Source organism: Papilio machaon, chromosome 7 (assembly GCF_912999745.1).
Source record: "Papilio machaon chromosome 7, ilPapMach1.1, whole genome shotgun sequence".
Classification (NCBI taxonomy): domain Eukaryota; kingdom Metazoa; phylum Arthropoda; class Insecta; order Lepidoptera; family Papilionidae; genus Papilio; species Papilio machaon.
This window is the reverse complement of record NC_059992.1, coordinates 1,757,401-1,770,575: the sequence shown is the minus strand read 5'-3', so window position 1 is coordinate 1,770,575 and position 13,175 is coordinate 1,757,401. Positions and strand designations below refer to the sequence as shown.

General features: G+C 33.7%; 2 protein-coding genes across 3 annotated transcripts; both read left to right on the top strand.

The window, feature by feature from the left end:
- Window positions 1–127: 127 nt before the first annotated feature.
- Window positions 128–7,585, top strand: LOC106709960 (lipase member I-like). Of its 2 annotated transcripts, XM_045678580.1 has the most exons (8): window positions 128–230; window positions 690–735; window positions 1,017–1,281; window positions 1,558–1,706; window positions 1,927–2,153; window positions 2,686–2,842; window positions 3,152–3,159; window positions 7,339–7,585. In XM_045678580.1, the coding sequence occupies exons 1-8, from the start codon at window positions 182–184 to the stop codon at window positions 7,395–7,397; spliced, it is 960 nt and encodes a 319-aa protein (XP_045534536.1). In that variant the 5' UTR covers window positions 128–181; the 3' UTR covers window positions 7,398–7,585. The 2 variants fall into 2 exon arrangements, with proteins under 2 accessions (XP_045534536.1, XP_045534535.1); XM_045678579.1 differs by lacking the exon at window positions 7,339–7,585 and having other exon boundaries at window positions 3,152–3,247.
- Window positions 7,586–8,048: 463 nt separating this feature from the next.
- LOC106709961 (lipase member H-B-like) lies at window positions 8,049–12,520 on the top strand. Its single transcript, XM_045678607.1, has 7 exons — window positions 8,049–8,110; window positions 8,174–8,242; window positions 10,023–10,290; window positions 11,153–11,301; window positions 11,437–11,663; window positions 11,908–12,064; window positions 12,307–12,520. The coding sequence occupies exons 1-7, from the start codon at window positions 8,049–8,051 to the stop codon at window positions 12,398–12,400; spliced, it is 1,026 nt and encodes a 341-aa protein (XP_045534563.1). The 3' UTR covers window positions 12,401–12,520.
- Window positions 12,521–13,175: the final 655 nt, after the last annotated feature.

Sequence of the window (13,175 nt, the reverse complement as noted above, 5' to 3'; positions counted from 1 at the left end):
CTAATTTTAATTACAAATCGATGGAATATTGCTTACTAAAAGCAATTTGCTATTAGATATAATACCAATTATGTACTTTATAAAAAGTGTTATTTAAAAAAATAGAACATTACATTTTAAGTTATCACTTATGTCGTCGTTTCTTCATTGTTGTTGACAGATATTAAAGTATTTGAAAACAATGTACGACCATACATTACCTAATTTAGTATGGATCCTTTTAATTATCGGTAAGTGAATTATACAATAATAATAATCAAAACCTAGAGAGGCTCTCGCTCGGTAAGTGGGTGAAGGGCCAGGCACAGAAGGCGGTACTCCTGAGCACGGCACGTATTGCGAGGAGGTTTCTGTCACTGGAGGTCTAACCGCCGGTAGCTTGGGCCCAAGGTTCCGCTGCCGACGTATTTAGATTTTAAATATTTTTTAATATTTATTGTTTTAGATTATATTAAGGAAAATGTATAAAATCAGAAAATAAATAAATAAGTGAAATATTAATAATAATTTTTTTAGTTGTTTGTTACTCGACTGACAAAATGGGAATAATTTTCGCGTGCATATTTATCTATGAGTTTGTTAGTTCTATTGTGACCTCTTGTAGCTTTTAAAAGAAAAAAGACGTAGATAGACGTATAATTAAGCTTTATATCTCTTGTTAAGATTTATTGCAAAAGTTGAATTCTCAGGTTGTACACGATACGTGGATGCCGCATCTTTACGCTGTTACAATGGGTAAGAACATTTATGAAGAATTTTATATTATTAATATTGTGTTTTCATTACTGTATATATATGTTTTTATACTGTAATATGTCAGTCAGTCCATCTATCAGTCTACTCTTTTATATATTAAAAATACCAACTTTTGTCCGTGACTCCGTATGGGCAAAATAAAAAAAGAACTTAATCAATTATTCCAGAATATGTTCTACGTCTATGTCAAATTTCAGCAAGATACGTTTAGCCGTTCTGGAGATATATATATTCTTGCAAATTTAATCTTATAATTTCAGATCTATGGATAATCCTATGATAGTTCCACTGGATTTCCCGAGGCCTTTAATTAACAATTCTTGTATTGAAACAAATAGAGTTACAAAATTTTTTATATCTGGTTTTAACCGGAACGTTACCTCGGAGGAATCTATTACTATACTTAGCGCATACATTAAAAGAGGCGATGTTAATGTTGTATATTTGGACTGGGCTGAGGAAGCAACAAAAGAAAACCTTGGAACGGTTCTTGGTTACCTGAAAGCAGCATCGAATACACAAAATGTAAGTAGCAGCGATGGAAGATAATAAAAATAAGATAGTTATTTACGTAGACAATTGAATAAATTTGGTTTTATTACAAAATATTAAACGCTAATATTTTTTTATATTTAAGTGCTAAAGTTTAAATTGTTAATAGTAAAACCACTATTTGTTTTATTGACATTAAGTTCACAACTTAATGTAGACTTAGTGACTCCCTCTCCCTTCCTTAGTAACTAATTCAAAACTCTAATTGCATCAGTAAGTATAGAAAAATAAATACTATTTTATACGCAGATTGGATTTAGATTTGCAGCTGCTTTGTTGAATTTACGCGACGGCGGCTTGGAGTTTACCAAAGTGCATCTCGTGGGGCATTCCCTCGGGGCACAGATAGCTGGTATCACGGGAAACACGCTGCGTGATCAGGGATATGTTTTACAAAGGTTGGTTTTTTCTAGTTAATACCAATGAACAACAAATTTGCGTGTCAAGGAGTCAGCTGGACTTGTTAATTTTTAAGTTCATTAATTATTACCCAACTGAATCAGGTAGGCAATGTTTTTCACGCCTATGTATGTTTTTATGTATAGCTTTGATTAGTGTGGTGTCATTATTTTTTCCCAGATTATCATGTTGGTAGACAATAGTTTTTTTTTGTTTTAGAGCGACATGTTTGGATCCAGCCGGACCTTTGTATTCGGGATTAATAAGTTTTAAAAACGGCGTGGGCCCCGAGTGCGCCAAACAAGTAGACGTCGTGCACACAGACCCCGGCGGCTACGGCATCGCGGCGCGCGCGGGTACCGCGGACTTCTGGCCTAACTACCAAGGAGGGAAGACTGTCCAGCCCGGCTGTCCCAGCGGGAACTATCCTTTGCTAAGTCAGGAAGGTAACAACAACGCGTCGTATGAAAGAAATCACAACAACTTTTTGTTACAAACGGCAACAAAAACTGACACTCGTAACCCAGAGGGGTAAGCTAAGACTACTTTCATTCGGCGCGATCCTGGCAATATTAAACTAATTAACCTTATTGGTGTTGCTGTTTTATAAAGGTATTCCTTTCCTCCTAGAAGGCTAGGCAAATGTTAAGGACCCGCTTTCGTAGTGACATAAATATGGATTTATCCGACTGACTGGGTTCTAAATTCTTTCTTGAGTTGTCCATGAACTTCGTGAATTATTATCAAAAGTAGCGACTTCGTCAGCGCAGAAAAAAATAGCCTATAATATGCCCGCTTGCATCAGCTACCTTCCTGTTAAAGTCCCGTCAATATCGGACCTGGCGTTCCGGAGATTATCCGAAACTAACGCGGTCTTCCGGACAATCAGACACGTTGTTACTGCAATATCTTTTAATTTGTATAGAAGACATACAAACATTTACTTCATTCGTCTATTCGTCGCCTCATTTGTTCTAGGGTTATGTAGCCATGTAGCGGCGTGGATGTACTTCGCGGAGACAATAAACGATTGTAACTGTTTCCCCTCGGCCAGCGCACCGGACTACGCTACCTGGTTGAATACCAATGGAACTACTAATTCTACCATCTATATGGGAGAATATATCTCACCTGAGTAAGATATTGGACCATTAATTTATGGGATATACGTTTGTGAGATATGATACTAAATTCATTAAAAATCACGGCTTCACTCACATATGTATGTACTTAGGTGTAGGTACCAACTAGTTTCAGACGCGTTTGTCCTTTTTTAGGGTGAGTGGATCAGCAGGCTATATTTACAGATTGACGGGTCTGTAACTAGTCGGTACTTACACCGAAGTATACATTTTTGCTTGTTTTCTGTCATTCAACGTAATGTTCATTAATAAAAAAAGTTGTTTCAATTTTACTAATTGTTGTTATTCAATCTGTATTTCAGGGCCAGAGGTAACTATTATTTAGTGACCAACGACCGTTCTCCGTACGGCAAAGGAGAAGAAGGCACCAACCCTAATAACAGAATCGACAATTGAAAATATTATTTGTTCTATGATTGTTACAATTAATGGAAGACAGAGTATGCGTAACTTAATTATACGAAGCTAAATTTGTATGTTATAAAAATCTATTTGTATATTATAATCTGGAGACAAATATATTATGTTTCTTAATTTATTACGAGCTGTCACCAGCGACTCCGTCCGCGCGAAATTAGAAAATATAATAAGTACGAGTAGCCTATGTTTTCTTCACGACTATGTTCTTTGATGTTGGATGTTCTGCATTTGAATTGCCAAAATTCATCAAAATCCGCTGAGCCGTTCTAGAGGTACTTTCTAACAAACATTCATTCATCCATCCATCCATCTAAACTTTTGCATTTATATTACTAAGATGATTTTTTAAATGTTATTTTATTCAAAAATGATTTATTAAATATCATGTTTTTGGTTGAAAAAGATTCCATTTAATATATCTTACTAATATTTAATTTATAAATGGATGGATAGATGGATGTTTGTTTGAAGGTATTTCCGGAGCGGCTCAACGGATTGATGAAATTTGGCACTGATATAGAACACAATCCGGAAGAACACATAGGCTACTTATTACTTTTTTTAACACCGCGCGAACGGAGTCGCGGGCGACAGGTAGTATTATAATAAACTGCATTATTTATTAATTCTGTACACCATTACAAAGAAAGCGCCTACTATTATATATGAGCAAGGAACTAACAGAAATTTTAGTTTAAAAGTAAATAATAGTATTCACGATTCATATCTGCTTGCTTATTTGATTATTTATCTGTACAAACATTTTACAACAATGTTACAAAAAGACCTGAATAGAATTAATTAAAATTTATAAAACCAAAAATTTATTACAATTACGTCATAAGCGTTATGATTCAATGGGGATTATGTTTAAACATTACATCAATATGCTAAAGGTATTGTTATACTAAAATGGCAAACAAGCGCGGCAACGAACTCTTCGATTGAAAACTTTTGGTATGTCTGTAGAATTTTTAAACAGCACCTGTTCACATAAATTAATTCTGTCGTTACGATGAATAGCTAGGTTATAAATTGAAGATATATTCTATTCCGGGATTCCGATTAATAATTTCAATATTTTTGATTTAAAGATGACGATCTGTTCTGTACAATCCATTAAAAGCAATCACCGAGTAATATTACAACTAGTGGCTTTCCATTAATAGTATTTCGATCGATTTTTATATACTTTAAATATACAAAAATAATACTATTTTTCTGTGAGAATGCTCCAACAGTTGTAACCGACGTTAATTTAAATAGAATAAATAATTCACAAAATTATTTTACTTATTCGAACTTATTCTACGAAAGTCTGGTTTACTTTTGAACGTAAAGTATATATTGACGCCTAGAACATCTGTAAGTTTTAGAGCTAGACGCTTTAAACTTTTTTTTACTATCATAAATTTTGGTAAGAAAGGGGATTCTTACCACGATTGTATTTGAGCTCCCGATATTTCGGCACGGATTGCGACATTGCAATCGTGATAAAAATCTCATCTAATTACTATGTATTTATTACGTGTAGTAGTGCATTCTTTGTAAGTAAATATTCGTTCTAACATCTTAAAAACAACAAAATTATCAAGTTAGCCCGCATAGCCATCAATCGAGGATGCTCTTGACACGAATGAGTACCGATTTCTTATCTTCTGCCTCCAATAAAGTCTTCATATCAATTTGGTTTTGAAAGCACTGCCCTTCAAATTAACAACCAAGGAAGAGACGGATTAAAGTACTTGACATATTTTCCCCCAATGAAAAAACTTTTTTTTTTTAACTGACTGGCCGGTTTTACCAAAGCATAGCCGGGACCTAGAGACTTCAACTTTAGACTTTTTAGATAAGCCGTTATGTGCAGACTATGTTTCGCAAAGGTTGGCGTAATATTGTAAATATATGAAGTGGCACTTACCAACTCGATGCCACGTACACCGCTTACAGGTGCCTGGTCACTCTGTCGGTGTCAGTCGACTCAAATAAGTCACTGTCATACAGTCTAAAGGCGCCAGCAATGCTGCACTCCTGATGCACCCGATGCACCGCTTCCCGTAAGCGCCCTATCGAACCGAACGCGGAACCGTAAACTTAGCGACCCTGTACGCTAAATAATAGACACGTCCGATGTGCTATCAAACTGCCGACCACTTCCTTTTCTGACAAGATGAGCTCTGTCGACTTACTCTTTCCCCGCACAAGCCCCCCGCAGGCCCCGCGACCGTCCGTAGCGGAGAGGGTTTTTTAACTACCCGCTTGTGCGGGAGAGTAAAAGTGAGTCGACCTACCTACATGAAACCCGTATAGGTCAACCGCGAAATTCAAACATATAGTTCGTCATTGAAGATGACGAACTGTAGTGCATCTGAACCGAACACGTTAAAACATGTCTATTAACTTTAAATCATTTCTATTTTGCAAATTTTTGGTAGCAAGGTCTTTTTATCTTTGCATAATGAGATCATAAGCAAAAGAATTCATTTCAAAACACTTTACATACTATTGTCTAAGGTTAAAGACCTTGTAGTTACTATTACTCGTATAATTAGTGTCATGCATGAGTGACACAAATAAAAATCAATGTTTGTATGTGTTTTTTTTCACTTTTGTACAGATTTTCATAAAACTTCGATATATTTGTTTTGAATGTTCTGAGAAAGCCAGTGAGAGTTTCTTAAAAAAATTTTTATCTTTTTCGGTTTTTTTTTATTAAACTCTTTGTTTCTATGTCAGATTTTGCCATCGCTAGGTATTTTCTCAGTCATATTGCATCTTATAACAACTTTGTTACATCAATAAATTCATGATAATCTTTAGTATTTCTAATCCTTAAATAATATAAATGCGAGAGTTACTATGTCTGTCTGTCTGTCTCGCTTTCAGGCCAAAGCTAATGAACGGATTTAAATGAAATTTGGTCATAGATAGTCTAGAGCCTAAGAAAAGACATGGGCTATTTTAATGCGAAAAATGGGTTGTTAGGAGTCAAAAAAAGGATGAAAAGTTGTATGGAAGTATCGACTTTTTCTATCTAAAAGCTTGAAACTAATTTTTATAAATATATACAGTATTCTGGCTGCTAATTTAATATAAATATATACAGTATTCAAAATTTGTCATCAAAAGTTCAAGGGTGCAAAATAACAATAGGAATATCGGATGAAAGGTTGTATAGGAGGAGGTATAGGAATATGTAAGATTTATTTGAGTATTTTGTAAGTTTAATATGGTTTGCCTAAATAATTATAAATGCTAGCCGCTGGCATTACTTCGCGACGGGACACGGAAGTTCTTCCATTCCTCCGTTACTATAAAGCAAATTATCTTATTATTATGTTATTACTTATATGTATACTAGCTGTCGCGCGTGACTCCGTCCGCGCGGAATTAAAGAATAAACCTAATAAGTAGGCTATGTGTTATACCAGACTATGTGCCAACTTCTTCAAGACTATCTCTACATCTGTGACAAAATTGTATCAAGATCTTTTGCGATACCTTAAAACAAACATCCATCCATCCATCTAAACATTCGCTTTTATATATTAATAAGATAGTAAGATTACTACATTTATCTAATTTAAGATTAAGGATTGTGGCAAAAGTCTTACGAGGCCTTCAAAATATGGACACAGTTTGAATTATAGTAATAAATTGTTGCGTGCCTAACGTATTGTTAATTGACTATAGATTAGTCACCTTGTTATCCAAAATTAATTAAACTTTTCACGAAATAATGGCTATGATATGTTTACAGTTGTTATTGGGTTAAGGTCTTGTTTCGGAGTAAATGTCAAAATAACCTATAGGAATTTACTTAATAAGCAAGCCCTTAGTGGAGTTTTTCAAACTAAATCTTAAATTAGGAACGTCCTTCATGACCATTAAAGATTCTAAGAGCAGCGATTATTAAGTTTAAATATTAACTAAAATTGTATAACATCTTGTATTGTAATTAGAACTGTCTATTTGACAGTTCACTTAATTTTTTTAAATGCAACATTTTTTAAACATGTACTTATTTAACCTTGCTTTTTTAACGACAGCAATAAGTTTGATTATGCAGGTCCCGACACAGAAGACGATTGCGGAAGCAAGATTAACATACAATTGCATCCAATGTAAGGGATATGTATTCCCGCAGCATTTCGTTTTAAAACTCTTGCGTTGCTTTTATTTGTCCGCATCAGTCCAATGCCAGTGCCCGGAACGCGCGAATGTGCGCCAAAAAAAATTTTGTGCCATAGATAAGAAAGTGTATATAGGAAAAATGTACCAATTACAGATTAAAAAATTATGGATTATTTTCATGCTTTTAGGTGAGTTACGGACTGTTAAATAATTAAAAAATATATTTTTCTAAGTTTGTTCTAAAAGATTGTTTAAAAATTTAAGCATGTATTAATTAAAAATAACTTTATTTTACTTCACAATAGTGTTCAATTTTATATGTGGAAATTATAATTTGGATATCGACCTAATTTTGAATTAAATTCTTTTTTTAATGAATTGTTTATTACATAAGCGACTTTATCATATATTTAACCGCGACACGACTTTCACAAACTTCGAACAAATCTTCATTATTTCGCAAATATGTTAAATTTTGTTAAATGTGCAATTTTATTACATTGTTTTGTAGTTGCATTAAAATGCAGTAACCAATTACAAAATCTATGTTGTTCATTGTACCAGAGAACAAGAATGAAGTTATAAAGAGTCTCCTCTTGTTTTGAAGTCGGTTAAAAACTTTTATGATTTGCTTTAAATGTAGACATGATTAGAGTGAATGTTACAACGCGTCAGAACAACGATCAGACGGTTATAGTTTCGAATCCGTAAGTTTATTGAATTATTTCACAAAAAAAAGTTAAAACATAATTCTAAAAGACTAAAACTAGGTATATTTTGGATTATGTCACAGGTACGCTCTCAAGAACAGAAGCAGCGTGGTTAAGATGTTATAAAGGGTAAGCGTAATATATTTAATGTACCATATATCAATATTTATGCATCCTTCATAATATGGAATAGATTAAATTTCGATAACTTTTGACCTGAATTCTAATTTTAAATCTTTCAAAATTGGGTAATTACATTTTAACTGCTTCTTTTTCTATCTTACTAATATTATAAATGTTTGGATGGATGGATGGATGTTTGTTTGAAGGTATCTCAAGAACGGCTGCATGGATCTCGCTGAAATTTGTCGTAGACGTAGAACATAACCTGGAAGAACACATAGGCTTTTTAAGTTTTTTTTTTTTAATTCCGGGCGGACGGAGTCGCGGGCGTCAGCTAGTCTTTCATAAATATATTATACAAGTGTTTTCCGTCTATAAATGACATCGCTTACCCATGAATTGAATCTTTGCTTTGGTTGTCAGAAACAGAACCAAATAATTATTTATTTCAAATCGTTTATCTGAGGTACATTTTCAATCCATTTGGACAACGTGAGGGTCGCAATAATATTTGAATCCTTTTCTGTATATCCTCTCGTACAAAGTATTGTATAATGAAAATAGTCAGGACCAATCTAGTTCTTTTGGTAAGGCCATAAGGAATAGTACAACAAAGTTTTTAAAAGGGTCATAGTTTTCTCAGCAGACTTAAAACAACAAAACACAGATACATTAATTTTTATCTAATCACATAGTAATAAAATGCATATTCCTAAAAGCGGGTTATCGTAAAACATATCGGTACCCATTAATTCCACTCAGTCTATTTAAAATTCAAATATTCTTAATAAATCAATGAAATGATGATTAATTACTTTTATCTTATAACTGTAAACCTCTTCCCTGTTGTTGATTACATTTTTCGTGTCTATATTATTTTATGTATGTAGGTTTGTATCTAAGAAAGTTCCGTTACCTCCTGGATCTTAAACTACTGAATCGATTTTCTTGAGTAAGGTGTGATTCGACTCGTAATCTTACCCTGAGAACCATAAATATACAGTCAGTCGAAAAGATTTACTAAATAGAAGTTAATTAAAGATTAATTTATATAAGTTAAATTTGGACCTGTGTACTAGGACATCATATGATTGAGATTACCAAACAACTCACGCGTAACCTTCACAATGTGTCGCTAAGTAGAGTACCAGGGCGGCATAGTTACGTAAGTAGCGAATAGTCGCACATAATCGTTACGCCGTCTGCTTTCTTCTGACGATCACATCACTATAACCTGTTCTTTGTTTTTGTGCGCCAAATCCAGTTCTCAAATTATCTAACAAGTTTATCGCGTAATAGATGCTTAATACCGCTAGTGTTAGAAAAACTTAAATTTTTAATGTGCTTATTTTGAGGTAATTTTTAGGATCTATCAACCTTCTAAGTATTATTACGAAGCCACAATAACATGATACTTGAGTCTAATGACGTCACATCAGCAGTAATCACAGTGTACGTTAACATAATCTCATTCCAATTCGTTGTAATAGAGTCAGGGGATTTTTTCCACACTAAATACTCAATTGAAACACTATTGAGTGATGCGCGTCTTCTAGTGTGACAACACTACGTGATTAGTTTCATGATTGCCTGCTTGCCATAGATTATTTGTATTCGTGTTTAGTTACAAACGCATAATTCCATCCCTTAGGTAGTCGGTAAAAGAAAAAGTTGTAGTGTTTTTATTTGGTGACATTTAGTAATAAAATGTCGCTACACAAAAACATATAATATTATTTTTAAGTACCTAGAATAACTTATTATATGTAACGTTTTCTATTTCCAGGTCTCTAACAGAGTATCTGGTTACTCCGTTAGACAATCCTTTACCTATAGCCTATTCCTCATGCCTGGACCGGACTCGACCAACCGTTGTCTACACCTTTGGCTACCAAGGCAAAGTTAATGGACCCGCCACTACGGCGGTCCTAACAGCTTACATAGCGAAGAGGAAGAGAAATGTTATTCTTTTGGACTGGGAAGAAGAGGCTAAAAGTGGTCTACTAGGCTTTCAACTTTCGTATGCAACATCAGCTGCTCCCAATGCTAAAAAGGTGTCATATTTTTATATTTTATACACTTTGTTGCTTAATCTTTTAACCTTTTTCTTGGTCTAGACAGCCATTCTTAATCTATGACAAGAACCAGCAGTAATATACGCTGAGAATACACGCCTAAATGTATATACGAATGTTTACGACTCATGTGATTATTTATCTGTCTTCACTAAATTACTGCGCTATTTGTAAAAATAAAACATGATAAAGAAACAACTTTCTTTAATCATATATAAACAAAGAAATGACGAAAGGAGTACATGCTTTGTTTATCATAAAATTCAGCCATAAAAGTAAAAATTCAGGGACAATCAGATAAAACCCAGCATAAAGATAGTCTGTAAAAACTTTCAGTTTAATCTTTTAATGATATTCACTCACATGACAGTATCCGCAATACAATAAAATAATTTTGAAAAGCTTTAATTCAGGGTAACGAAGACAAATTTAAAAAATGACTAAAATAAACTGTAAAAATATTTAAGTAACTGTTTCAAAGGTTTAGTTTTACGGCGTCACATGACAATAGTCATATCTTACTTCTTACTAATCTTAATTCTTACTAATATTATAAATACGAATGTTTGGATGGAACGGATCTCGATGAAATTTGGCATAGATGTAGATCATAGACTAGAAGAACACATAGGTTACTTATTGTGTTTTTTTTAATTCATATATTATATAACTGCAGCTCGTTTGCCACTTTGTAAAAAAAAATTATTTCTTTAAGTGTTTTCTTAATGTCTAAAGACATATTTTTACTGTTTTTCTTTCTTTCCTTTGTATCTCATAGCTGTCGTCATTCCTAAATCAAGGTTCCAAAGAATAAGTACACTATAACTTTAAACTATTTCAGATTGGATACGGTCTCGGTAAAGCTCTACTTACTTTATCAGATGCTGGAATCGATTTGAACAGTATCCATTTAATGGGACATTCCCTCGGGGCCCATCTGATGGGCTATGCCGGCTCGTGGTTGAGGGAGAGGGGGAAAGTTGTCAGCAGGTATTAACGCAAATAATTAAAAACAAAAACTAAAAAAACAGTTTGTAGTAAAAGATTTTGTAACTAGATTGTTCAACTGTTATTTTGATTAAATCTTTAATAATAAATATTAAGCTTAATTCGAAAATTTTCTAGAATTACGGGTCTGGATCCCGCCAGTGCGTTGTTCGAGGGCAAGTTCGCTTTCTTCAAACAGTTGGACCGTACTTGCGCATTATTTGTTGACATTATACACACGGATCCTGGTAACTACGGCACCAGTAAATCGACCGGCTCTGTGGACATATGGCCTAATTACTACGGCCCCAAGTCAAAGCAGCCAGGCTGCCCACGACAACCTCAAGAGACTTTTAGCCGTGCGGGTAAAGAGTCATAAAGACTTTTCCACGAATAATGTTATAATTTAAAGATTTTTGACCTCTGATCTGCATATTATTGTCTTTTAATATTAAGACTAACTACCAGTCGTTTAAAGATTACTTTACCAGTCCCTTAGCGCAGTTTTATCGTATGTTTTTTAACGCTATAACATCGCCGTTGTAATGTCATCGAACCTAAGATTTACCAGTTTGTTTACATTATAGTACGCCTTTAAATTATTTTTAGACCTTTGTGACCATGATCGTTCCTGGCAGTACTTCATAGAAGCCATGCTGTACGGTACCAACATCTCGGCTATATACGCCGATAACTATCTTGACTGGATGCAGGATTATTCTCGAAGCAATTTCACCATATATATGGGTGATTTGATTAATACCAGGTTTGTAGAAATTATTAATAGTAATGGTAACACTGGCAACCCATTTGACAAAGCTATAACCTATAAATAACAGTATTCATAGTTCATAGACTTGTCAAACGGGTTACTCCTCTCAGTTTGATAGCAAAATCAATCAATATTAGATTGTAAGAAGAAAAGTAATTCTAGTTCCAAACGGTACAGAAATTAGAACATCCTGTATCGTCTATAAAATAGGTGAACTGCAATTTCTATTTTTTCAGAGCACGTGGCAACTTTTTCTGTTCAACAAACTCTCAACCACCTTTTGGAAAAGGTAGTGAAGGATTGAAGCCAGACTATGTCATTACTAGCTAAGAGTAATGAACTATGGAATTATCTTAATTAGTTCGCTAGATAATAAAAAAATCAAAGATTTCTAGTACTGGTACATATTTTAGGAATATTAGAAGATTAAAATAAACGAAGATTGAACTTACCTCTAATAATGAAATAACAAAAATTTAAACATGATGCACAATCCGACTCGAAGGACCTACCTACAATCCTACCTTTTTTTTTTTTAAAGAGGGGAATGCTTTACCTACAATCCTACCTACAATCATGTGTAATAATATTAACAGTATTATTGAAATGTAAAAATAAATGCCAAAGTTACAATCATTGTTCTGTATTAAGCTTATTATAACAATATCGACAAATAAATTCAAAGCATCTTTTTTTATAAAGTTGCGTAAGAGATATGACGAGTTGACTTGACGAATTTATAACTGAACGAAGTTTAAACTTAAATATTTCCTTAGTACGGGTAAAGAAAATATTTATATTTTATACAAAACTTAGTGTAAGTAGTATAATGAAATTTGAAAAAATTGTTACTTCCAGAAATATAAGTTTTCATTTCATTAAATGATGTTTTAACTAATAATTTTATTAAATTCCGTCGATTATTAATTTCTCCACAATATCTTGTTTTTTTAGCATTTGGCAAAGAGAACGTTAAGTATGAGTGTGGAGGTACACAGGTAGAAGTAGGTCTAGGAAGAGATTGATGGATTGCGTGAAAGATGACATGATCAAGAAGGGGGTGACAATAGAGATGATGGAAGACAGATTGATTTGGAGGAGGGAA